Genomic DNA, 25,576 nt, shown 5'->3' with positions numbered 1-25,576 from the left:
TGGTCCTGCCGCTGCCCGCAGGTGATCCGTGCAGGGCAGCAAGTTCCCACCGCCGCTGCTTAAACTTTCATGAACCTGCAGCCGCAGGAATCCAGCCCTGGCATTAACTTTTCATGCGGTCACCCCGCGCCTGGGCACGTGTGTGTGCAAACACGCTGCTGGCACCACCACAGGGCACGCGTGCGGCACACGCAAACCCCCTCGCCAGCTGCGTCTGGGCACATGTGGCATCCTGCATGCACACGCAACGTGTGTGGCATGGCATGGGGGTACCCCCCTGGGCTCCTGGCTCCTCTCTGCTTCCCAGCAGGATTTGGTCTGGCATTGGGTTCCTCCTCCGCAGTGCTCCCCTTGGCCATGGTCCTGGTGCTGCAGGAGTGCGTGCCTTGGGCTCTGCAAAATTATCACCTTGCTCTCTGTGCCGTGGTTTGGCTTTACAGGGCCAAACGCGTCCCTGGGCTTCATCCTCCTCCATGCTGGTGGGAGAAGAGGCTGATTCCCTAGAGAGCCCCGAGGTGTGGAGAGGTGGCAGGGTCTGGTTTTGGGGTGGTGATGGTGCTCTGTGCCATCCCCTGCCACGTCCAGCTGAAGGATGCTCCCCGCCACAGGGGCCCTTCCCTGCTCCTTCGGAAAAGTCTCGGGGCCGGAGCGTGCATCCCTTACATTATTCATGCCTCCACGAGCCCCGGCGGTTGGGTTACAGCCGGAGCCCAGCCGCCAGCACTGCGCTGCCTAACTCGCGGGGCGCCGCGGGAGGCAGGAGGCAGCTCCCACCGGGCTGCGCCAGGGCTGCCGTCCCGCCGCCCCAGCGCAATGCCAAGCGGGGGGCTGCCAGCGGCCGAGGGAGCCACGCACGGGCATGTGCCTTGCCGAAACCAGGCGCAGGTAAATACCCACCCAGGGCAGGCTGCGGGGCTGGGAGCCGGGCGGTGTGCCGGGAGCCACCTCGTGCCGGTGCGGGGCATCGTCTCCCAGGGCCCTACCGGGGCCAGAGCATGAGCGCCCGCCACCACCGGGATGGTTGGCAAGAAGGGGGAGCCCAAAAAGGATGCGGAGGCCAAGGGGAAGGGGGGCAAAGGGAAAGGGAAGGATGGAAAGAAGGGCAAGACGGAGGCACCCAGCGAGTCGGAGGAGACCTCAGACGCGGAGCTGCTGAAGGCGGAGGAGAGCGAGGAGACGGAGGTGGTGGAGGAGGAGAAGGACGAGGAGGAGGCAGCTGCGGAGGAGCCCAAGAAGGGGAAGGGGAAGGAGAAGAAGGGGGTCCTCAAGGGGGTGATGGTGAAGAAGCCAGGCCGCGGGAAGAAGGTGCAGCTGGAGCCGGAGGAGGAGGAGGGCGAGAGCGATGCCGCGCCGGCCAAGAAGAACCTGAAGGGCACCTCCAAGCTGGTGATGGGGCTGGCGGCTGACAACGCCAAGAAGAAGAAGGGGGCCAAGGGTGCAGAGGCCAAGGGCCAGTCCAAAGCATCCATGGAGCCTAGCCCGGCCAAGGAGGAGGCGGCGGCGGTGGCTCCGAAGGCCCGGGTGAAGCGGAGCCTCCGCAGCACCTCCAAGCTCTTCCTAGGCTTCAAGAAGCTGGGGCTGCGTCCACCGAAGAAGGGGCAGTTCAAGAACACATCCCGCTTCTTCTGGGGGCTGCAGAAGCACAGCACGAAGAGGAGGAAGAAGAAGAAGAACAAGGCGGTGCTCAAGTCCACCTCCAACCTGATGGTCCGCTTCAAGCGCGTGGGCAAGAAGAGGAAGGAGGCGGCCAGTGGCGCCTCGCCGGCAAAGCCGTCCTTCCTGCTGCTGCGACGGGGCGGGCAGGCGGCTGAGGACGGTGCGTCCCTCTTCCGCCGGCGCCCAGAAAGGAAATTCAAGCCACGGGCGCAGGTGCTGAGCAAGGCGGCCGCTGCCACGGGCTGGCTGGCCAGGAAGGTGCTCTCCCGGCGCGGGCGGCTGGTGGGGGGCGGCCGGGCGGCCGACACGGCCTGGCTCTCCCGTATCGGCGCCAAGAAGCTGCCGTTCCCTGCGGAAGACGAGATCCTCAGGCACCGGGCCAACATGAAGCGGATCCCCGGCGGCAGCGGGCTGTCGGCCCCCAGCGCTATGTGGCATGGCCAGGAGAGGCACAGCAGCACAGTGCGGCGTCCGTCCCGGCGGCGCTCCCAGCGCGCGCCTGCAGAGCCACCGGTGCCGCGCTATGGGTGGGCCGAGGAGGAGGATGGAGCCTACAGCCGCCGGCGTGGCTATGCCAAGGAGGAGGATGGAGTCTATGGCTCCCACCGTGGTTATGCCAAGAAGGAAGATGGAGCTTGTGGCCCCCGGCGTGGCTACGCCAAGGAGGAGGATGGAGCCTACGGCCCCCGGCGTGGCTACGCCAAGGAGGAGGATGGAGCCTACAGCCCCCAGCATGGCTACGCTGAGGAGGATGGAGCCTACGGCCCCTGGCGTGGCTACACCGAGGAGGAGGATGGAGCCTATGGCCCCCAGCACGGCTACGCTGAGGAGGAGGAAGGCTACATCCAAACCCCACCTTACCCAGCGGGGTATGGCTTTGAGGACGCAGTGCTGACTCCCTACGCCGACTACCCTGGCTATGAGACAGAGGAGGAGTATGGCTTCTATGGGGGGTTTTGGGAGGAGGGTGACCCACCGGGGCACCCCTACAGCTACGTGGAGCTCGAGGATGAGGGACCGTTCCGCGGCGGGTCCTCCCTCACTCTCTACGACCCTTACGGCAGCGACCCAGAGTACGGCGAGGAGGCAGCAGGGCCCTTTGGCTACAGGGGGGACCCCTACGAGGACTTTGGGGAGCCCATCGCTGGAGGGTACCGTGGGGATGAGTACCCTGAGCACCGCATCCAGTACAGCGAGGGGGGGTGGGCGCCGCATGCCCAGTCCTCCTGCAACCCCTACGCCCTGGCCCTGGAGGAGATCACTGAGGCCGAGGAGCCCGAGGAGGAAGAGGAGGAGGATGGAGAGTATCCCTTCTCCATCCTCAGTGCCTCCTCGCTCCGGGGCATGCGGGAGACGCTCTCCTCCAAGCTCTCCCTCAATAGGAAATTCAGGCTCTTTCCTCGGCCCCAGGTCAAGCTTTTTGGCAGGGACCGCCTCGACGTCCCCCTCCTGCCGTCCCCCCACCTGCCCGTCACCCGCGATGAGGACGACTATGATGAGTATGAGCCGCCGCCACCACCGCCGGCAGCCCCCAGCCCCGCGGCATCCCCAGGACGCCGGGTTTCGGCAGCGCGGCTGTGCGGGAGCCCGCTGGGGCAGTTCCTCCAGCGCTCCCTCTCGCAGCCCCCCAGCCGCCCGCCGCGGGGTGCAGGGGGGTTTCGGGACCCCCGCACCCCCCAGCCCTCCTACAGACGCTCTGGCCGCAGGCTGGTGGGGGTGGAGGGTGCCAGCTCGGGGGGCCGGGACCCCCCGCCACGAGCATCTCCGGCCAGGGACCCTTCCCCGCCAGCGGGGCCCTGGGGGCAGCCCCCTCCCCAAGAGCCAGGGGCTGCGCGGCGGCTGTCACTCCGTAACCCCTTCGCCAGCTCTGGGCGCTCCCCATCACCGCCGCCATCCCGGCAGCGCCCCGGCACTGTGCGGGGCGAGGGGCCGCAGCGATCACCCTCCCTCGGTGCCAGCATCCAGCGGTTCAGCCCCGAGCCCCCTCCCCTGCCGCCGGCTGTCCCCCGCTCTCCGGGGCCAGTGGGGAGGCGTTTGGGGGTGCCCGCGGTGGGGTCGGGGAGACCACTGTCCCCACGGCCATCACGGCGGAGCAGCCCCCCTGGGCTGCCGCTTCCCCAGGCCTGGCCCCGGCTTCCCGAGCCCCCCACCAAGGCCGTGAAGCCGCTGCAGAGGACCCCCTTCCTGGCACCGACCCCCCGCTCCGGCAGCCGCCGCCTCAGCCCCCCCGGCCCCTCCTGGGATGAGGAGCTGCCCCCCTGGCAGGGTACCGCGCGGGGGCTCACTGGGGTGCCCCCCCCGCCCAGCCCTGCTCCCAGCACCCCCAAAACTTTCATCCAGCGTATTGGGCAGCCCCTTGCCGGGATGGCCCCCCGCTCCCCCCTGGCGAGGCCATCTCCAACTGAAGCGGGGGGCCACAGCCCCTCCCCGGGGTGCTCCATGGGGCAGTCCCTGGCATCACTGCTTGTGGGGAGCATGGCCCCCCACAAAGCCCCTCCATCACCACCGCCTGCCCGGCATCCCTCCTCCCGCTCGCCCTCCTTGCCCCGGCGCCCATCCCGGCGGGACGAGAGCACCCGCAGGTCACCGAGCCCACCGGTGAGGCACCGGGGCTGGGCTGACACCGGGTGCCCCATCCTCCCCTCCTCTCCACGCGGTGACCAGAGCCCCTCACCGCAGCGTCGCGCCGCTTTCCCGGCGCCCCACGGCCGAACCACCGGCTCGCCAGCCATGCCTCGCCACGGCGCTCGTGCCCCGGCGCCAGCGGAGACCATCGAGGGCGATGGGGCGGCCAGGGAGGAGGGTGCGGGGCGCTACGCGGTGGTGACGCCGCAGGTGCAGAGGTTGGGCTCCTTCCGGCGGGCGTCCCGCATGTACAAGCAGCACTGGTCCACGCAGCACGTTGTGCGGGTGCGGGAGATGCCCGACGCCTGGACGGCCGAGCAGGGGCCCCCCCGGCAGCCCACCCAGCGCAGCCGGCGGTGGGCGAGCCAGCGAGGAGCCGACATCGCCCGATACCTGAGCCAGCGCTCGCCGGCGGGCGGTTGGCGGGAGAGGCACCCCTGGGCGGACGGGTACCTGGGCAGCAAGCAGCCCTGGCGCAGCAAGGTAACGCCGGCGGGGAGCCCGCCGTGGGTGCCAGCAGTGGGATGGAGCCGGGGGGTGACCCAGCAGCCGGAGGGACCTGGGATGGGACAGCGTGTTGCGATGGCTGCCAGCTCACCTGGGCACAAAGCCACCAGTGCCACGGGGTTTGCAGTGCCCCGGGTGGGGGGTAAGTGGCTATGGGTGTACTGGGTGCTGGCAGGGGTCTTGGTACAGGGAGCAGGCTGGGGGAGCCGGTTATCACCCATTGCGTGTCCCCCCCTGTGCACAGCCCTCCTGGGGACACTTGACTCTCGTGTATGGAAATGCGGAGACCCGATCTCCCTCTGGGACGGGCGCAGGTGGCACGATGACCCGGCGGGTGTCCGCTTTCCTGCTCGCCGCCTGGCCAGCTGCCAGCATGGGCTCCTACGTGCCACCCACCCTGCATCACCTCTGTGCGTGGCCGTGGGGCGCAGCCATGGGGAGCAGCCCCCAGCCCCACAGCTCAGCCCCCACTGCAGCCCCCTTCCATCACATCTCCTGGAGGTGCCACCGTGTCTGGAGGTCTCCGTCACCCACCTCTTGCAGCCCCCGTGAGGGTATGGGTGAACCGTGGGGTGCTGCAGTGGAGGTGGCACAACCGCCTCTGCCTGTTCCTGCCTGCCCACGGTGAGCGGGACCGGGGCTTTCTGGGACCAACCTTTCCTGGGACAGTCCCCAAGGACACCTTGGTGCCCCGTGTCCCCATTTCCAGCGCTGCTGCTCTCCCCCAACATGCCACACTCTTGCCGGGGGACCTGTTTCGGGGCTGTGAGATGCTTGCTCAGGGTCCCTGCCATCCCTGGCTGCGGGGTCCCTAGTTTGGGGTCACAGATGGTGGTTATGGGGTGGTGGCGGTGACTGGGTGGGATGCCAGAGGGGGTTGGCACGGCCCTGCCATGACGGAGCTGGGCTGGGTTGCTCCATGCAGATGCAGTCGCTGTGCAGCCTGCCCATCGTGCGGTACCAGGAGCCGCAGGAGGAGGACGGGCTGGAGGACATGACCCAGCTGGAGTGAGTGTCCCCATCGCCTTCGCCACCTGCCGTGACCCAGTGCCGCAGGGGCCAACGGGGCTGCAACCCCCCCCCACCCCATGCACCTCACGGCCCCTGCTGCTCCCCACCCCGTCCCGACAAGGGGTCCGCTCCAGCCTCCTGGGGGGCTGGGGATGCTGGGGACACACTTGGGGACAGCAGACACCTCCTGTCCCCCTGCCACCCCCTAACGCAGCCTCTGCTCCATGCCAGGGACCTCCAAGAAGCCGCGGTGCTGAGCAACATCCGGACACGGTTCGAGCGCCAGCTCATCTACGTAAGCTTAGGGGTGCATGGCATCCCCCAAGGACACCGGGTGCGGGGGTCTTCTGCGGGGGTCATGGCTCTCCGAGCGCTCGCAGCCCCAAACCTCGCTCTCCTGCAGACCTACATCGGCAGCATCCTGGTGTCGGTGAACCCGTACCGGCTCTACAACATCTACGGGACGGAGCAGGTGCTGCAGTATGAAGGCAGAGCGCTGGGCGAGAACCCACCGTGAGTACCGGGGTGTCCCCAAACACCCTACGGGGACAGGGGCACCCCTACCTGCTGTCACCCACCCCTGGGTCCTACAGCAGCCCTTGGGTGGTCCCAGGCCCCCGAGGACTCTCGGTCGCAGGGTGCTGGAGCGGCTGTGTCCATGCGTGGGGATGCTCGGGGTGCAGTGGGGGTCCCTGTGCTGGGGCGATGCTCCACCACACCCCCACCTCTGCTTCCCGCCCCCCCCACCCAGGCACCTCTTTGCCATCGCGAACGTCGCCTATTCCAAAGTGATGGATGCCAAACACAACCAGTGTATCGTCATCAGGTGGGACACGGCTGTCCCCTGGCATGACCCCCCGGGATGGCTCCTAATCAGTGCTCCCCTAATTGCCGGTTGCCAGGATGCTGCCACCAGCCTGGCCCAGCTCCAGGGCTGATGGGTGCCTCTGGGGATGGGGTGCTGGGTGCATTTGGGATGGGTGCACCCCCTGGCCCTGTGTTTGGCTGGTGACGGCCCCGGCCGTGCCCCTCCTCTGCATTTCAGCGGGGAGAGTGGCTCAGGGAAGACCGAAGCCACCAAGCTGATCCTGCGCTACCTGGCAGCTGTCAGCCAGAAATGCAGCACTGCCCCGCAGGTAGGGTGCTGCCCTGGGGACATCCCCGTCCCCTTGTCCCACCTCCCCATGATCTCCTCTCCTCCATCCCCTACTCATGGCTCTGCCGCTCTCTCCTTGTCCCCGTGCTTCCACCCGGACCACGGCAGATAGAGGTACCGAGGGGGACACGTGGGCTGGGACGGTTCAAGGGGACTGAGCATCGTGGTGGCATCTCTGCCACATCACCCCAGCTGCGGGGGGACGGCAGGGATGGAAAGCCGGACCTCGGTGCATGCACGTGCATGGGGTCCTTGTGCTCTCCTGCATCCTTATGCAACCTGGCCGCGGTGCACAGTTCAAATTTTGGCACCCATGGATGTCTGCATGGGGCAGGAGGTGGCAGGGAGGGTGGCACGGGTGGCAGGGTGACAAGGGGTGTCCTCTCGCCACGGGGACAGCCTGTGGTGTGTCAGGGTGGACAGGCTGACCCCCACGGCTCTCTCCATCGCCGCGGCAGATCCTGGAGGCGACCCCCTTGCTGGAATCCTTCGGCAACGCCAAAACCGTGAGGAACGACAATTCCAGCAGGTTTGGGAAATTTGTGGAAATCTTTCTGGAGGAGTAAGTAATGCTGAGCATCATCTGCGCGCGGCCGGCCCCCACCCTCTGTCCTCCCCCTGCCCTGGGGGTGCCCAGCCCGGCCCCCGGTCCCGCTGCCGGGCTGTCCCTGCCCCTCGGCTCTGGGGTGGGACACACACGGGGACACTTTTGGGGTCAAACCATGGTGGGAGAAAGGTGACGTCACCTGAAGGCAGGCAGCGTTTGCTGTCCCTGGGGTAGGGGCAGGGAAGCTGTGCCCTGGGCTGGCAGCCTGAGCGCTCCGGTCCCCAATTCTGTCCCCACAGCCCGTCCCAGCCTTGCCCAGCCCCACTGATCCCAACGTGGGGGGGATGCCCGATTTCACCCCGGGGTGCACCAGCTCCAGCCCTCACTTCAGAGCCCGATGTGGGCACCTCTCCCTGCCCGCCCATCCCTGGTGGGGGGTACGTGGGGACTGGTACTGACCCCCCCCCGTGTACTGGGGGAGCATCGGGGCAGGGGTGGGCACCGTGGGACGGGGGCACAGCCCGTGCCGCGCCAAGGTTGCCAGCCAGGTGCCCGCTCTCACCCCTGCAGTGGCTTGATCTGCGGTGCCATAACCTCGCAGTACCTGCTGGAGAAGTCCCGCGTGGTCTTCCAGGTGGGTGGCGAGGGGGTCCTGGGCTCTCCGCCCCCCGCCGCCCCCCTCCCAGCTCGGTCCTCTGCTCCCCAGGCCAAGAGCGAGCGCAACTACCACATCTTCTACGAGATGCTGGCAGGGCTGCCTGCCCAGCAGCGGCAGCGGTACTGCCTGCAGGGCGCGGAGACCTACTACTACCTGAACCAGGTAGCGTGCCCCCCCGCCTGACCCCCCCACTGCCCTCTTTTTGGGGGTCTGGCTGAGCCCGGGGTGCCGGTGGGTTCCTGAGTCCTCCTGGATTCAGAGTGTGGATGGGGAGGGTGCTCAGGGCAGGGGGTTCCCCCCTCCCACCCCTGGGTGCTGCCCCCCTCCCGGGACCCGCTGACAGCATCGACGGGGCTGTGCCAGGGTGGGAACTGCGAGATCCCCGGCAAGGATGACGCGGAGGATTTCCGTCGGCTGCTCAACACCATGGAGGTGCTGGGCTTCAGCGTGGAGGAGCAGAACAGCATCTTCCGCATCCTCTCCTCCGTCCTCCACCTGGGCAACGTCTACTTTGAAAAATACGAGGTACCCGAAGCAGAGCCGAGCTGCGCTCCTCGGGCCCGATTCGGCATGCGGCAGAGGGGGGATCACCACATCCCACCGCCTCACCGTGTCCCGCAGACCGACTGCCAGGAGGTCGCCACGGTGGTGAGCGCCACGGAGATCCGGACAGTGGCTGAGCTGCTGCAGGTCTCCCCCGAGGGCCTGCAGAAAGCCATCACCTTCAAGGTGACGGTGAGTGCAGGGGGGCACAGGCAGGGAGGCGGGTCCCTGGTGCCTGGGGACCACGGCTGGTGTTGCTAAAACTCCGTCACACCGTTGGTTTTGTGCGCCCCAACCAGGAAACGCTACGGGAGAAGATTTTTACCCCCCTGACCGTCGAAAGCGCTGTGGATGCCAGGTACAGGGAAGGGGGGGGCTGTGCTTCGTGGGGGCACGGGGGGTGTCTGGCCCCTGGGGACGGGGCGGGAGGTGAGATGCCAGGCTGGGAAAGGGGATGGTCAGGTCCCCCAGTGTGGATTAGGGTCTCCGGTGATTAAAACTGCAGCCCCAAGGGCTGCCCCATGGATGGCGTGGGGCTGTGATGGGTGCTCACCATGGTGGTGTGGGTGTGCACTGTGCTGTGCCGTGCCATTCCATGCCGGAGCTCCAGCGCTCTGCTCGTCTGCCTCCTCCCCAGGGATGCCATTGCCAAGACCCTCTACTCCCTGCTCTTCGGCTGGCTCACAGACCGCATCAACAAGCTGGTGTACCCACGGCAGGAGGCCCTCTCCATCGCCATCCTGGACATCTACGGCTTCGAGGTGAGCAGGATCCATGCCGGCTCCATCCCCCCGGCCGCCAGCCCCGGGGCTGCGGGGTCTCAGGCACCGTGGCCCCTTCTTCTCGCAGGACCTCAACTTCAACAGCTTTGAGCAACTATGCATCAACTACGCCAACGAGTACCTGCAGTTCTTCTTCAACAAGATCGTCTTCCAGGAGGAGCAGGTGGGCCAGCGAGCAGGTCTGGGCTCTGCCCCATGCCGAGCATCGCCGTGGGGCCGGGGGTGCGGGGCTGAGCGAGTGCCGGCCCCACAGGAGGAGTACCTCCGGGAGCAGATTGAGTGGAAGGAGATCCCCTTTAGCGACAACCAGCCCTGCATCGACCTCATCTCCCAGAAGCCCTACGGCATCCTTCGGATCCTCGATGACCAGAGCTGCTTCCCCCAGGTGAGGGGCTGTCCGGTGCCGAGGCGGCAGGGATGGCAGCGCCGGGTGGTTGTCATGCCCAGGGTGTTACCGTGGCCTGGGGCTGCTCTGCTGCTGGGCTGTCCTGGATGATCTGGGAGACCGCTCCAGTTTCTCCAGGGTGGACAAGCCATGAGAGGTCCGAGGTCGGTGCCACCGGAGCGACTTCCCCCAGACGACTTGCTTTTGTAGGAATTACTGAAAACCCCCTCCTGGCTGCCCTATAAAAGAGGGAAGGGTGGTTGCACCCTCTCTGCCAATGGGGAAACTGAGGCACAGAGCAGCAGATGTCCATGACCACAGAGCTGAGAGCGGGGTCTGACCAGTTGTCCGGGCATCCCCATCCCGGTGCCTGCATCCCAGGGGCTGCCAAACTGCCCAAGCTGTGTCTCACCCCTGCGTCCGTCCCCAGGCCACTGACCACACGTTCCTCCAGAAGTGTCACTACCACCACGGGACAAACCCGCTGTACACTAAGCCGAAGATGCCGCTGCCCGAGTTCACCATCAAGCACTATGCAGGGAAGGTGACCTACCAGGTGCGCAGTGGCAGGATGCCCAGCCTGGGGTTTTAAGGAGGATGAAAGAGGAGGTTTATGGGGTTGATCCTGCACCAGGGGGGTGAGGGGCAGCCCCGGGGGTCCGGCTGGGGGCTGGGAGCAGCCCCCCACCTACAATGTCCTGGCCTGGAGCTCCTCACCTCCCCCCGCCGTGCCACAGGGCTCCTCACGGCGAGGTTTTGCTCTTTGCCAGGTTCATAAGTTTTTGGATAAAAACTACGACCAGGTCCGTCAGGACGTGCTGGACCTGTTCATCACCAGCAGGACCAAGGTAGGGCCCTGCCTGGCCCCGGCTCTGCGCTGCGGGGGGCACGCTGGGCACAGATAGCCCCCCTTCCATACACACCACATTTCATGTCCCCAAGCGTGTGCCCCTATAGCCGGTGTGGCCCAGGGGGACCAGGAGCAGAGGATGCCTCCAGCTCCACCCTGTGCCCTCTTCCCATGGGGTCCTCTGGGCTTTCATCCCTCAAGCATTGGCACAAATGGGCACGTGGGCTGCTCTTGTGCTTCCCCATCCCCATCCCTATCCCTATCCTCATCCCTATCCCTATCCCCATCCCTATCCAGGGAATCCAGCTGCAAATAGGGAATGCGACTTGCTCAGGGCTGAGCAAAAAGGAGGTGGCCAGGCTGGGAAGAGGAGCTGTGAGCTTGCGCCATCCCGGCCACCTTCCTCCTCCCTAACCCTTCCCATCTCCCCAAGGTGGTGGCCAACCTCTTCTTCGGCCGTGCCCAGGTGATGGCCCGGCAGAGGAGCCTGGACAGGAGGAGCAGCACCAGGACGCGGCGATACAAGGCTCCCACCGTGGCCGCCCGGTTCCAGCAGTCGCTCCTGGACCTGGTGGAGAAGATGGAGAGGTCAGGGCAGGCAGGACGGGCAGAGCGGGCAGGGCAGGCAGCCAAGCCATGCCCTGGGCTGCCAGGAGCAGGGTGAGAGCTGGACCTGAGCCCGGGGTGGCCAGGCTGGCTTTGTCCCCTGTCCTCCGTGGCTGATGGGCTCTCTCCTCGCAGGTGTAACCCCTTCTTCGTGCGCTGCCTCAAACCCAACAACAAGAAGGTGAGAGCTGGCTTGGGGCTTTCCTGCCTGCCGCGATGCCGGTGCTGCCTGCCCTCACCGGCATGGGGAGCGCGGTGGGCGCAGGGTGGGCAGGGGTCTGCACCCGCGGCCGCCGAGGCTTCTCCCCATCTTCTCCCCAGGAGCCAGGGCTCTTCGAGGCTGACGTGGTCAGCAGCCAGCTGCGGTACTCGGGGATCCTGGAGACCATCCGCATCCGCAAGGAGGGCTTCCCCATCCGCATCCCCTTCCTTGTCTTCATAGACAGGTGCCTGGGGGCTGCGGGTCGGGTACCACCATCCCAGCGAGGGGAGACCAGAAAGCGTGTGGGTGTTTTGGGGGGCAGTGTTTGGTCTGGGGGTCCCCCACGGTGGGAGCTGGGAGCCCCCCGCTTTGGTGCACAGCACCAGGAGAAGCTGCTTTTCCAGGCACGGTGCTCATCACCGTGGGGAGGGTCCATGCCGGTGTCTCGGTGGGGTCCTGTGTGGTGACAGTAGCGGTGTCGTGGGCTCGCCCAGGTACCGCTGCCTTGTCGACATGTGGTCCAACGTCATTCCCAATGGGGCCAACTGCGTGGAGATGCTGAGGAACCTCTGCCCCGTCAGCCCCAGCATGTACTACGTCGGCGTCAGCAAGGTACCGTCTTGGGTAGGGGGCTTGGCTCTGGCGATGCCCTGGGGAAGGGTGATCAAGGTGGGGGGCTCACGGCATCACCCCCCCTCCCAGCTCTTCCTGAAGGAGCAGCTGTACCAGGCACTGGAGAGCAAGCGAGCCCGTGCCCATCACCTGGCCGCGCTCACGCTCCAGCGCTACGCTCGCACCTTCTTCATCAAGAGGCGTTTCCGCTCCCTCCGTCGAAAGATCGTCCTCCTGCAGAGCCGGGCGCGGGGCTACCTGGCCAGGTGGGGGTCCCGGGGGGTGGCGGGTGAGTGCTGCTGGGTGGCAGAGGGTGACAGGTGCCCTCTCGCAGGCAGAGGTACCGGCGTATGCGGCACACGCTCATCAAGTTCAGGTCGCTGGTGCACATCTATGTGAACCGCCGGCGGTACCTCAAGGTGAGGTGGGGGCTGGCACATCCCAGGGGGGTCCCGGGCACCCACTCCCACCTTGCTGCATGCTTGGTGATGGGTCTGGAGAGGGCATGGCAGCATCCCCAGATCCTAAGCCCCCCCAGATCCCAACCCCACCACCTCCTCCATGCCCCGTGGGGTGGGGGTAGTGCCTCTTTGGGGTGAAAGCCTGGTGATGCTGGGGGGTTGATGGCACCCCAGCGGGGTCCCGCTGCCTCTGGGTCTCTCTCCGTCCCGGCGGGGGCTCAGCGCGGCTGCTCCGCTTGCAGAGGAAGGAGGATGCCCGCCGGCGGGCAGAGGAGGAGAGGGAGAGGATGAAGCAGGTAACGGGGTGTGGGCATGCAGCACGGGGGGTTGGCATGCATGTGTGATGCACCTGCAGCCCATGTTGTTGTGCCCTCGTCCCTGCCATGTGCTCACCCATCCCCATGCTGCTGGTTGAGGCACCCATGGGTGCCGGGGCAGGGAGCAGTGTGGCAAGCGGGTGCACCCCTGTGCTGTGCTGGCAGGAGCTGACGAGGAGGGAGGTGGTGGACGTCACCCACCTGGAGATCCCGGCCGAGCTGATGGGGTTGCTGGAGGCTGCCGCAGGTGAGCGGGTCCCACGCAGCTGCCGGCACCGCTCCCAGCTCCTCATCCCCATCCCCGCGGCTGTGCCATAGCTGCCCGCTGTGCCGTAGCTGCCCGGGAGGTGAACGCCGGCTGCGTAGTCCTGGTGCCGCCGCCGGCGCTGCAGCCTGACTCCCAGCTCACCCTCCCGCTCGACATCAACGACTACCCCATGGCCAAGTACGTGCGGGGCCACTTCCAGGTAAGGTGGGCGCCGCGGCCCAGCAGTGGGGAGCCCGTCCTGGTGGGCAGCCGGCTTTCGGGGAGTCCTCGGCGCCCCGGTTATGGCTGAGCGGTTAAGTTCAGGGTCCCCACGGCGGCTCTGCCTGGTGGCTCCCCGCACCATCCCACAGGGCTCTGCCCCAGCTTCGGCCCCAGGGATGCCATGGGGTGCGAGAGGGGCCGGATCTGGGGTGGCTGCGGTGCTGCAGGGAGCTGCCAGCGGCCTCCCTCCCTCCCCGTGGGTTCCTGTCGTCTCCAGAGGCCGGGGGGACCCTGCTGAGGTTATCGGAGAGAGACCGGCTGAGCCCTCCTGGATGCCCGACGCGGGGCGGATTTGGAAACGCTGGGGCGGGAGACCAGGTCGCTTTGCTCCCAGGACCCCGGCCCCATCCCCGGTCGCTTTGCCCCCTTCCTCCTCCTCGCCCCCAATTTTTGCTGTGTTTCCCAGTCCCTTGCATCCCGAACCATAGCGCCGGGGACAGATCCTGCTTTCAGCCTCACGGAGGTACCAGCCTCTCTGGTGCTGCCAGCACAGCCTGAGCCTGTCCCTGCCCCGCTGTCGGGAGGCTGCTGGCCCCATCCTGCACCCCAGTCCCTTCGCAGCCCCAAAGCCCCTCTCCAGCATCGACGCCACACTCAGCGCCGTTGGTCCAGCCCCCCGTGGCTGGGGCTGTCCCTGGGGTCTGGGTAGCCACGGGTGCGGGTGTCACCACAGGAGCCGGCGTTCGGGATGCTGACGGCCCCACTGGTGGCCCCCCTCACCCGGCTGGACGAGGAGCTGTGCCACGAGGCGCTCAGCCTCTTCCAGCTGGTAGGTGGGACGGTGCGGGATCCAGCACCGCGGTCCCCTGCCCTCTCCCTGCCCAGGGCCGGAGGAAGGACCTCGCTGTCCCCACGGCAGATCCTGCGGTTCATGGGGGACCCGGGGCTGGGCGGCCCGCAGGAGACTCTCTTCGGCAACTACATCGTGCAGAAGGGGCTGTCGGCGCCAGGGCTGCGGGACGAGCTCCTGGCACAAGCCGCCAACCAGGTCTGGCGTAACACCAACGTCAACAACGAGGAGCGGGGCTGGCTGCTGCTGGCCGCCTGCCTCAGCGCCTTCCCCCCCTCCACTGCCTTCGACAAGTACCTGCTCAAGTGAGCCAGGGCTGGGGACGGGGACGGGGACCGGGGCTGGCTGGGACCCTCGGGGATAGCCTGGCACGCGTGCCTGGGGACACTGCTGAGTCTCTCCAGGGTCCCTGTGGGCCAGCTTGGCACGTGTGCCTGGGATGCTGCTCAGGTCCCACCAGGTCCCTCCAGGATGCCTTGGGCCAGCCTGGCACGTGTGCCCAGGGATACTGCCCAGGTCCCACTGGGGATGCGCTGAGCTCCCTCCATGGTCCCCCGAGCCAGCCTGACACACGTGCCCAGGGATTACGCTCAGCTCCCTCCAGGATCCCTCTGGCCAGCCTGGCACACGTGCCCAGGATGCTGCCCAGATCCCTCCAGGGATGCTCTTAGTCCCTCCATGGTCCCCTGGATCAGCCTGGCACACGTGCCTGGGGATGGTGCCTGAGCCCTCCTGCAGCATCCTCCCTTCCCGCAGGTTCGTCTCTGACTACGCCTTTGCCGGCTACAAGCCGGTGTGCCAGCGCAAGCTGATGCACGCCATGGCGCAGTCGCAGCTGGGCGCTGCGGTCGCCCGCGCCTACCCACCCTCGCTGCTGGAGTGGACGGCGAATCGGCAGCAAGCCAGCATGGCGCTCGACCTCCACTGCTTCAACGGTGCGGGGCGGCACAGGGCCACGGGGATGGCGGCGGGGAGGGTCAGTCCTGGCTTGACCGCCCTGCCGCTGTCACGGGCAGGAGGGGACCGGCAGGACCTGCTCATCACCCGTCCCTCCCCAGGCGACCAGTTCTCCTGCCCCGTCCACTCCTGGAGCACGGGCGAGGACCTGGCGGGGGATGTCCTGAAGCACAGGTACCCACTGGACCAGCAGCCCCCCGCCCAGCGGGGCGAGCACGGGGCACAGTATGACGCTGGGGCCATTTTGGGTGACCCCAGAATCTGGGAGGCGGGATGCCCAGCTCATGGGCAGGGTGTCTCCACGGAGCCAGGGCACTGCAGGCAGCCTGTGCCCGTCCCCAGCATCCCACTGTTGGCAGGGGACTGGCGGAGGGCTGGCGTGGCTGGTCCGTGGCCATGAAGGCGGGCACCCAGTGGGCTGAGCTAGCCGGCCACGACTATGTCCTGGACCTCGTTTCCGACCTTGAGCTGCTCCGGGGCTTCCCCAAGCAGAAGTCCTGCTTCCTCGTCGCATGGGAGGGGGCTGAGAGACACGGCGGGGACAGCCAGGCGTAGGTACCCGGGCAGGGGTGGGTTCCCCGCTATGGGGCTGGTGGGAAAACGCCGGTGCTGGGCTGGATGGGTGCCGGCAGAGGTATGGGTCGGAGTCCAAGGAGGGGTCTGGCACCCAGCGGGTGTGGGATGAGCACATCCTCCCTCTCTGCAGGGTGCTGGGACACAGCTTGGATTTGGATGAAGTGCCTCCTCCCCCGGCCGTGAAAGCCCCCACGCTGCCATCCACGGAGGCGTACCCCCCCCATGGTAGGGCATCATCCTCCCCCCGGACCCCCGGAGCTGCTGGCAGGGCCGTGCTGGTGAACCCTGCCGTGCCGGCAAAGCCCTGCCGTGCCGGTGAAGCCCTGCTGCCACCGGCTCATCCCTCCTCGTTCCCCAGCAGACGGGGACTTCGGGGAGCCGCGCAGCCAGAAGGGTCTGGATCGGTACCTGGACAGCCTCTTCGACCCCGTGCTCTCCTACGGCAATGGGGTGAGAGGGGCATCCCCCTGTCCAAGGCAGAGGGGGTGCAGCATTTTGGGGGTGCAGGTGGCTTGGCCTCCATCCCCTGATGCCTGCTCCCCCAGGAGCTGGAGAAGCCGTCCGCCGTCTCGCAGAGGATGAAGGGAGGAGGTGGCGCGGGAGGGGGGGACAGCGGCAGTGATGCCAAGCAGAGCAGACCCCCCGTGCCTGCGGAGACACGTCAGCCGAGGGGTGAGCACCCCGAGCACTCCTGCATCCCACCCCAGCTCCCTGCCTCAGTTTCCTGGCCTGATCCCTGGTCCCTGGTGTGGGGGACATCCCTGCACCCGGCACCCCACAGCCCCAGTACGGGGCTGCAGGACACCCCAGCTGAGCTCTCCCCCTTGGCCTTCACAGGCGCAGAGCCAGCCCCATCTCCGCAGCACCGGGCAGATGCCAAGCAGCCACCTGGGCCCCCGGTCAGTGGGGCAGGGCTGGGGGGCCAGGAGGGGTCAAGCCCTGCACAGCCTCTGCTGCAGGGCAGCTCTCCGGGCGGCTCCCTGGGGATGGGGGCAGCTGGAGGGTGCTGGATCCTGACGGCACAGTGTCCCTTGCAGGGCAGAGCAGCGGAGGGGACGCCAGCCCGTGCCCCCCAGCCCCGGCCCTACTTGCAGAAAGTCGGTAAGGGGTGCCAGTGCAACGGGGGGGCAATGGGGACTCGTGGCCCCAGGGGTGAGGGCGATGCCCGGCTCCCCCTGAGCCATGCGCTTGGCCCTGCAGCACCCGTGGGCCGGCGGTGGCCGGGCGAGCTGGTGCAGCATTCCCGGCTCAACTCGGAGCACTTCCCACGGCCCACGCATGACATCCGCAACATCATCCGGCAGTGCCAGCCGGCCCCACGCAGCTCCCAGCCCCCCAGGTACCCACCCCGGTCCCCAGCCGAGCCACAGGCTTCTCCTGCCTGCAGGTGCATGTGCAGGCAATGTTGGGGTGCAGGCGATGCTGGGGTGCAGGCAATGCTGGGGATGCAGCTGATGCTGGGGTTGCAGCTGATGCTGGGGTGCAGGTGATGCCGGTACGCAGCTGATGCTGGGATGCAGGTAATGCTGGGATGCAGGTGATGATGGGGATGCAGCTGATGCCAGGGTGCAGGCGATGCTGGGGTGCAGGCAATGCTGGGGATGCAGCTGATGCCAGGGCACAGATGATGCCGGTACGCAGGTGATGCTGGGGATGCAGCTGATGCTGGGATGCGGGTGATGATGGGATGGGGTGATGATGGGGATGCAGCTGATGCCAGGGTGCAGGTGATGCTGGGGTGCAGGTGATGCCACGGTGGAAGCAATGCTGGGGTGCAGGTAATGCTGGGTGCTGTCTCCGCAGCAAGCTCTTTGGGAAGAAGCTGGACCCCCACGAGGAAGCCATGCAGATTCTGAAGGAGCAGCTCTTGGCAGCCCGGGTGCCAGCGGCTGCGGTAGGGATGCGGTCACCCCCATGTCTCCCACGCTGGGCAGGGGAAGCCACCGGCCCCGACCACAGCCCGCTCTCTGCCTCGCAGGAGCCCAAGGAGATGGTGGCCGCGGTGAAGCCGGTGACCAGTGGCAGGTACCAGCTGCGAGCGCCAACGGGGCATCCGGTGGCCCCCCGGCCCCCAGGTATCGCAGGGCAGAGCCATGGCACTGGGGGGGCCAAGGTGGAGTGGGATTTCTCATCTTCCCTGGTGGCACCGGGTGATGCCTGATGCGGCCGGGCTCGGGTCCAGCTCTACAGCATCCTCATGGAATAACCACTGTGCCCAGCTAAACCCTCCCTGCCCCACAGCTGGCCCCCGTGCCTCAGTTTCCCCGGGTGGAGAGGGGCTGTTGGTGGTCCCCCCCCCAGGGACGTGCTTTCCGTCCCTTCGCAGTCTCCATCTCACGGGAGCTCCCGTCCGAGGGGCAGCAGGTCCAGACCCAGCTGCACCGGAGCTGCAGTGAGGACTTCTACACCTACCACAACGTGCCCTGGAAAATATACATCCGCAAGGAGGTGCTGGGGGGGGGACGGGGACAGGCTGGTGTCAAAACATCGGGGGGATGAAGGGGGCTTTGCACTGAGCCCAGGGTCCTGCGGGGTGGGTGACACCGGCAATGCCGTGCTGGTCTCCCTCCTGGCAGGTTTTCTACCCCAAGGACAACATCAACAACCCGCTGCTGCTCGACCTCATCTTCCGGCAGGTGAGGCATCGAGCCGGCCCTGAAGCCCCCCCCGGGGGTGCCCTGGGAGCTGGGGTATCCCCCCGCCTTGGTTGCCCCGCTGCTCCTCATGTCCTTCCCCAGATCTTCAATGATACGCTCTCAGACACCTGCATCCGGATCAGCCAGGAGGAGCGGCTCCGCTTGAAATCCCTCTTCGGTAACCCTCGCCCACACCCGCTGCGTCCTGCTGCTCCCGGGCTGGGGGGCTCACACCTGGGGGGCCCAAAGCTGGGGGTCTCACACCCAGCCACTCCGGTGCCCATCCTCATCTCCTGGGCATCTCCAAGCCACAACCAGCTCTGCTTAAAGCTGGGGTAGTTTTGCTTCCAAATGTGGTGGCCTCGCTGTGATTTAGTGCTCCACAAAGTCACGAGTTGCGTCAGGTCTCAGCCAGGCTTGCTGCATTAGGGGGTGCCCGGGGGACACACCTGCCTCTCCATCATGGTCCTGCCAGACTTGGGAAGGGGATGAGCATCCCTGTTCTCGCTGTGAACCCCGTATCCGGATCCTCCCCGATGCGGGGGAACTCTCACCAGAGGGTATTTCTCCCCACAGTGGAAAACAAGCTGGACTCCTTCAGCCCCGTGGCCACCGAGAGCGTCAAGAGGGAGATCATCGCCGCTGCCCGGGACGGCTGCGAGGTGTATTTCTCGCGCCTCTTCCCCGCCACGGTGAGGGTCCGGCTGCGGGGTGGGCTGGTGGGAGGGGGACTGCAGCCCCGTCCCCCCGGCTGAGGTGGTGTCCCGGCCCACAGGGCAGCGTGGGGACAGGCGTGCAGATCCTGGCCGTGTCCCATGCCGGCGTCAAGCTGCTGCGGCTGGTGAAGGGCACCAACGTCCCTGGGGAGCAGCTGCGGGTGCTGCGGGCGTACAGGTAAGGGCGAGGAGCCCGGGTGGTCGGGGTGGGATGGGTGCTGTGGGTGCCATGTGTTTCAGCCTCCCCTCGCTCTTTCCCAGCTACGCCGACGTGCTGTTCGTGACCACCCCGTCCAGGAACATGCTGGAGTTCAACCTGCGCAGCGAGAAGCTCATCCTCTTCTCCCCCAAAGCCCCCCAGGTCAAAGCCATGGTCGACCACTTCATCACGGAGCTCAGGAAGGTGGGGGGTGCCCCGGGGCCAGGGGGGTGGCTGGGGGCATGTCCTGGGGGCTGGACCCTGCCGGTGTGCCCGTGTCTGGGGGGCCGGGGTGGGCAGTGGAAGGCACCCTGCGAATGGGGCTGTGCCCTGGGGTGAGGGGAGGTTGAGGGGGGGCACCCTGGGGTGGTCCCGCGGCTGTGGGTGCTAGAAGCCCCTGTGCTGGGTGGGGTGTGGGTGTGCACGCGTGTGCCTGTGTGCATGGGCTGTGCCAGCCCCCCCCCGTGCCCAGGACTCCCAGTACGTGGTGGCCGTGAGGAACTACAGCCCAGAGGACGGGCGCCAGCTCAGCTTCCACAAAGGGGACATCATCCACCTGCAGCCGCTGGAGCACCCCGAGAGAGGTGAGTGGCCCCCCCACAGCCCCCCTGGCTGAAACGCCCTTGATGGGGGGCACGGGGGCAGCAGGACTAATGGCTTCGCTGGCCCTGGAGATGGCCATGACCTGGCCTGGCATCCTGTGACTCCTCGTGTCCCCATGATGTCCCCACAGACCACTACTACGGTTGCGTGGTCCGCAAGAAGGTGATGTACCTGGAAGAGCTGAAGACGGGCACCCAGGATTTTGGTGGGTGCCGTGCTGTCCCCGTGCATGTCCCTGGTGTGCGTACACTGCCTTGAGCCGTGTCCCCTCCTGGGGCTGGGGCACGATCCTGCCTCTGTCACTCCTCGGCAGGATGGTTTGGGCTCTTTTCGGCACCGACTCGATACAGGGGGATGCTCCCCTGCGGTTCCCACCCTGGGTGGCACCGGGTGCTGCCCCACATCCCTGCAGGCTGCCCCTCATCCCTGGTCTGTCCCTTTGCCTCAAGCAATGCCAAACCGCAGCTGTTTCCAGCCCAAACCCACAGTCAGAGCCCCTGGAAAGGGCTCGGGGTGCAGGGGGACGGAGGGAGGGGGCAGAGGCTTTTTGGGGGGTGACCCCTGGGGCTGCCAGCCTGGGACCATCCCCATTGTCTGCCTGGCGCAGGGTGGAAGTTCGGGGCCATCCATGGCAGGTCGGGGCTCTTCCCCGCTGAGTACGTCCAGCCCATCGTGGCCCCCGACTTCGTCCATTTGCCGGTGGAGAGGAAAGAGGAGCCCAGGGACAAGCAGGGCAAGGTGGCAGCTTCGGCAGCCGTGGCCATGGCCGTAGCCTCCACCGCCGTGGCCCAGGAGCTGGACTGGAAAACTGAGGTGGGTGCTGGTCCAGGGCCATCACCATCATGGTGCCGGCTGTGCCCGGCACCCACCGCCACGCTCCGCAGGCATCCCCCACCAGCACCACCTTTGTGGAGGGTCCAGAGGGAGACAGCGGCGAGCCACTCCGGGATGGCGTGGGGACCTGCCCCATGCTGGCCTTCGCCCGGCGGTATTTCCGCGCAGCGCGGCACGGGACCACGTAAGTGCCCGGCAGCGGGACGGGGACACCTTGCAGCAGGGACACCCATGCCCACCCATTCCCCTGTCCCTCTCCCAGGGAATCCTGCGGGATGAAGGCCAAAAGGGATGTGCCCAACGTGCTGGAGATGCTGATGTTCACCAAGGTACGGGGAAGCGGGGTGCCTGGGGGTGCCCCTGCCCTGCTGTCACCCGTGGGTCCCCCCCAAGGTCCTGGCGTGCTCGGGAGCTCCCTAAATGACACCCCAACACCCATCCCATCCCTCTGGCTGCTCCTGGGAGCTGACCTTCTCCCCCTCCAGACCCCCATCCAGGAGTCGCTCATCGAATTCGTGGATGGTGGCATCAGCAAACTGGCCACTGAAGCTTTCCAAGGTAGACGGGGGGCACGAGTGCCCCGTCCCCCTGCCCCATGGCCATCCCCAGCCCTGTCTTTGGAGGAGGGTGGGGACAGGACCGGGGTGGGCAGATGGGGTGGCCTGAGAGGGGTTTAGCCCCTCTGGTCCCACTGCCCCACATGCTCAGGGTGTTGCCTACACCCAGGGGACCGTGTCCCCAGGGAAGGGACGGGTTGAGCTGTGTCACCATGTGGCTTTGACATCCCCAGCTGTGATGAAGTTCATGGGCGACCACCCTCTGAGGGGGCAGACGGAGCTGGACAGCGTCTGCACCATCCTCAAGGTAAATCCTGCGCTGGGGCGGTGAGTCCTGGGGGTGGCCTGGGCAGGAGGGTGGCAGCTGGGGACGTCCCCAGCTGCAGAGCGAGCTGTGCCTGTCCCCCAGCTGTGCGCGGAGCACGAGGTCCTGCGGGACGAGGTGTACTGCCAGATCATCAAGCAGGTCACCAACAACACCAGCTCCAAGCCGTGAGTCCCTGCACCCGTGCCGGCCGCCCTGGCTGGGACGGCAAAGGCTGGCACTGGAGACACTTGTGTCCCAGCTGGGCTGAGCCACCCAAACGTGGGGGGACACCCGGGGTCCCCACGCTCGCAGCGGGCTGTGCGGCTCCCCGGGGCGGTGGGTGCTGTTGCAGCTGCCGCGGGCACCCTCGCCCTCCGCAGGGGCTCAGTCCCGGCTCTTCCCGGCAGGGACAGCTGCCAGAAGGGCTGGAGGCTGCTCTACATCCTCGCCGCCTACTACAAGTGCTCCGAGGTGCTCAGGCCCTTCCTCCTGGCCTTCCTGCAGGATGCTAGCAGGCACCCGGAGCTGCCTTTCCAGGGTAGGGCCCGTGCACGCCCCAGGGTGCTGGGTGCATAGTGGGAAAGGACACCCAGGGGTGTCACGGGGCTCGGGAGGTGCTTTAGCAGAGCCAACATCATGGCTCAGCCCCATCCTTTACCCTGCTCCCCGTCCCTGCCAGGCATCGCCAAAGCCTGTGAGCAAAACCTGCGGAAAACCCTGCGGTTCGGCGGCCGCAGCCTCTTCCCCAGCAGCATGGAGCTCAAGGCCATGGTGGTGAGACTGGGTGCTCATGGGTGCCCGTGGGGCGTGGGGCAGGGCTGATGCCAGCTTGAGATCTGCCCCCCCCGGAGGTTCCAGATCCCCCCATGGGCTCGGAATCCCCCTGGGACACTGCCCTGGAGCTGAGCTGATGACCCCTTGTTGGCACAGGGAGCACAGTCCTTTTTGGGGTCTGCTCTCCAGGGGCACCACTTTGAGGGTGCCCTGAGCTTTCAGGGGTCCCCAGTGGGTGCGTAGCTCTGCGCACATGGGGAGGGAGGCACGATGGCTCACCCGGGCAGGATGGGCAAGATACAGGATGATCCCCATGGGATGGTCCCCGCAGGGTAGCCTGGGGATTCGGGGTGTCCTTTGGGGTCTTGCTGTGTGAAGGGCCCCCCCTGCACCCCAATGTGTCCCCCCCTCCTGTGCAGGCTGGGCGCAGCGCCAAGCGCCAGCTCTTCCTCCTGCCCGGCGGCATCGAGAGGCACCTCAAGATCAAGACATGCTCGGTGAGTTGGAGGGGGCAAGAGGCTCAGCGCACCCTGGGCTCGCGGTGAACCCCCGGTTGCGGGTGCCCCAAAGGCGCGGATGCAGGGTGGGGGGGCCTGCACCCCTCGGCTGTCCCCGAGCTGGGGGACTTTGTTCTCCGGAAAAAGGAGATCCCTTCCCGGGGAAGCTGCATGGGATAAGCCCCAGTGCAGGACCCGTTGGTGGCCCCAAGCGTGGCGGGGGGACGTGGCAGCGTCCCAGCCGCCTGTCCCCGTGCCCAGGTGGCTCTGGATGTGATCGAGGAGCTGTGCTGCGAGATGGGGCTGCAGCACCCAGAGGCTTTCGACGAGTACATCCTCTTCGTGGTGACCGACAGAGGTGAGGGGCTGGCGGGGATGGCACGGCAGTGCCGTTGGCGAGTGCCGCGCGTGACGGCCACGCTGAGGCTCCCGGGACGGCGCAGGGCAGAGCGTGCGGCCGCTGACCCGCCAGGAGTACGTCCTGGACGTGGCTGCCGAGACGGAGCGCCGGGACGCCAGCTACACCTTCTGGTGCCGCCGCGTGGTCTGGAGCCAGCCCCTCAAGTTCGACAACGAGCTCTACATCACCGTTCACTACAACCAGGTTGAGCCACCCCGCCAGGCTCCCCCGGGGCCACCTCCCTGTGTCCTGCCCCGAAGCGTGCCCCGTCCCCAAGCCGTGTCCCTGCGCTCTGTCCCCCCGCAGGTGCTCCCTGACTACCTCAAGGGACTGTTCACCGTCCTGCCGCCTGCGAGGCCGGGAGAGCAGCACTTCCCGCACGTGGCCAAGCTGGCCGCCCTCCAGCACCGAGCCAAGGACCACCACCACCTCCCCACCGCGTACGGCCAAGGGTGGAGGGTCCGGGGCAGGGCATCTCCCATGGGGCGCGGGACCCGCTGACCAGCACCGGCCCTGACCTCCGGCTCCCCGCAGGCGGGAGGTGCAGGACTACGTCCCCCCGCAGCTCTTCCGCCTGCTGAAGGCCCAATCCTGGCTCCACATGGTGACCCAGCACGTGGAGCAAGCTCAGGCGCTCAGCGCCCACCAGGCCAGGGCACAGTTCCTGGGTGAGCGGGCACAGGATGGGGACGGGGAGGTGACGCTAACAAAGATGCAATGCTTATGGGGAGATGATGCTGCTGGGGATGCAACGCTAACGAGGACCCAATGCTAATGAGGATGCAATGCTGCAGGGGATGCAAGGCTGATGGGGATGTGATGCTAATAAAGATGAGATGCTGCTGGGTGCGGGGAGTCTGGGACAGGCAGACCTCGGTCCTGCGTGCAGCCTGGGGCACGGCATGGCCAGCGGGATGCCATACATGGGGGACAGGACCGCAGCGGCAGGACAGGGCAGGACATGGCAGGCTGCTCCCAGTCCCCACGCTCAGCCACCCACTTTCCCAGCAGGCTGCAAGGGGGCCCCTTGGCTGCTCCTGGGTCCAATCCTGCTCTCAGTGCGGAGCCTGAAGTGGTGCAAGGCTCTGGGAGCCAACCCAGCTCCTGCCAGGCACGGGGCTGGCTGGGACCCTCAGCAGAGCCCCCCATGGGTGCAAGCCCACGTCCTCCTCCCCACAGGGCTGCTGAGCGCCTACCCCATGTTCGGCTCGTCCTTCTTCTACATCCAGAGCTGCAGCAACAACGCCATTGTCTCACCCTGCATCCTGGCCGTCAACCAGAATGGCCTCAACTTCCTCAGCAAGGAGACCCACGTAGGTGGGGGGCTGTGGGGGGCCGTGGGGGGCACGGGGTCCCATGGGCACCACCCGACCAGGGGACCCCGTGCTCCTGTCCCCCCCGCTCCTGCTGCAGGGACAGAGCCAGGTGGCACCGTGAGATGTGAAGGGAGGTGGGGGGTGACGTCCCTTGTTGAAGGGGACAGGGTCCCCGGGTTTGGCCCCAGCGGGCCAGGTCTGCCGCCTGTGCCCTCCCTGGGCAGGGCGGGGGGGGGCTGCATCGCTGGCACCCTCCCTCCTGCTTCCGTCCGCACCTGCTCCAGTCCTCGGTCCCCTTGGTGGGGTCCCTGGGGCACGCGGGCCACCCCCCTCCCCGTCCCACCAGGAGCCCGTCGCCAAGTTCTCGCTGAAGGAGATCCAGTCGACACGGACGCAGCGGCCGACGGCCGGATCCAGCTATCCCTACGTGGAGATCACGCTGGGAGACCTCCTGGCCCAGAGCATCACCCAACTGCAGCTGGAGCAGGTAGGGGACACTCGGGGGGTGGGGGGTGTCCGGTGGGCTCCCGCGGTGGTGGCACGGCCACCCACGATGTGTCCCCCTCGGCAGGGCCTGGAGCTGTGCCGCGTGGTGGCCGCGCACATGGAGAGGCTGTTGGGGGCCCGGGAGAAGAGGTTGACGCTGCCGCCCAGTGAGATCACCCTGCTCTGAGCCCACCGCGGACCCCCACCATGGACCCCCACCACGGACCTCCGCCATGGACCCCCATCACGGACCCCCACCACGGACCTCCGCCACGGACCTCCGCCACAGACCCCCACCACGGACCCCCACCACGGACCCCCGACACGGACCTCCGCCACAGACCCCCACCACGGACCCCCACCACGGACCCCCGACACGGACCCCCACCACGGACCCCCGCCGCGGGGGACAGAGGACACATCGACCCCGGGGTGTCCCCAGGCCGGACGGTGGCTGCCGTCCCCCCATCCCCTCCGCGTC

At 67.2% G+C, this 25,576-nt stretch overlaps 2 protein-coding genes across 2 annotated transcripts; both read left to right on the top strand.

The window, feature by feature from the left end:
* Positions 1–1,017: 1,017 nt before the first annotated feature.
* On the top strand, positions 1,018–1,705 carry LOC132318639 (ribosome-binding protein 1-like). The gene is made up of 2 exons (XM_059826584.1): positions 1,018–1,571; positions 1,639–1,705. Exons 1-2 carry the CDS (start codon positions 1,018–1,020, stop codon positions 1,703–1,705), a joined length of 621 nt encoding a protein of 206 aa, XP_059682567.1.
* Positions 1,531–25,282, top strand: MYO15A (myosin XVA). The gene is made up of 64 exons (XM_059826337.1): positions 1,531–4,764; positions 5,714–5,796; positions 6,031–6,094; positions 6,203–6,312; positions 6,551–6,625; positions 6,845–6,935; positions 7,064–7,069; positions 7,414–7,517; positions 8,073–8,136; positions 8,209–8,322; positions 8,524–8,685; positions 8,782–8,895; positions 9,003–9,061; positions 9,341–9,464; positions 9,553–9,648; positions 9,739–9,870; positions 10,301–10,426; positions 10,641–10,718; positions 11,154–11,308; positions 11,462–11,507; positions 11,648–11,772; positions 12,023–12,140; positions 12,231–12,406; positions 12,475–12,559; positions 12,844–12,897; positions 13,084–13,165; positions 13,255–13,385; positions 14,121–14,216; positions 14,307–14,542; positions 14,994–15,172; positions 15,296–15,368; positions 15,554–15,745; positions 15,901–15,995; positions 16,132–16,220; positions 16,316–16,442; positions 16,608–16,669; positions 16,808–16,871; positions 16,971–17,109; positions 17,574–17,664; positions 17,749–17,845; positions 18,097–18,218; positions 18,347–18,406; positions 18,509–18,584; positions 18,983–19,098; positions 19,182–19,300; positions 19,384–19,525; positions 19,794–19,905; positions 20,055–20,129; positions 20,532–20,737; positions 20,809–20,942; positions 21,021–21,087; positions 21,244–21,316; positions 21,549–21,622; positions 21,725–21,807; positions 22,030–22,160; positions 22,302–22,396; positions 22,816–22,893; positions 23,155–23,251; positions 23,337–23,497; positions 23,600–23,733; positions 23,828–23,961; positions 24,473–24,606; positions 24,956–25,096; positions 25,181–25,282. Exons 1-64 carry the CDS (start codon positions 1,705–1,707, stop codon positions 25,280–25,282), a joined length of 9,840 nt encoding a protein of 3,279 aa, XP_059682320.1. The 5' UTR covers positions 1,531–1,704.
* The last annotated feature ends 294 nt before the right edge of the window (positions 25,283–25,576 follow it).

This window comes from Gavia stellata, chromosome 18 (assembly GCF_030936135.1).
Source record: "Gavia stellata isolate bGavSte3 chromosome 18, bGavSte3.hap2, whole genome shotgun sequence".
In the NCBI taxonomy this organism is placed as follows: domain Eukaryota; kingdom Metazoa; phylum Chordata; class Aves; order Gaviiformes; family Gaviidae; genus Gavia; species Gavia stellata.
This window is presented reverse-complemented; position numbering and strand designations above follow the sequence as displayed.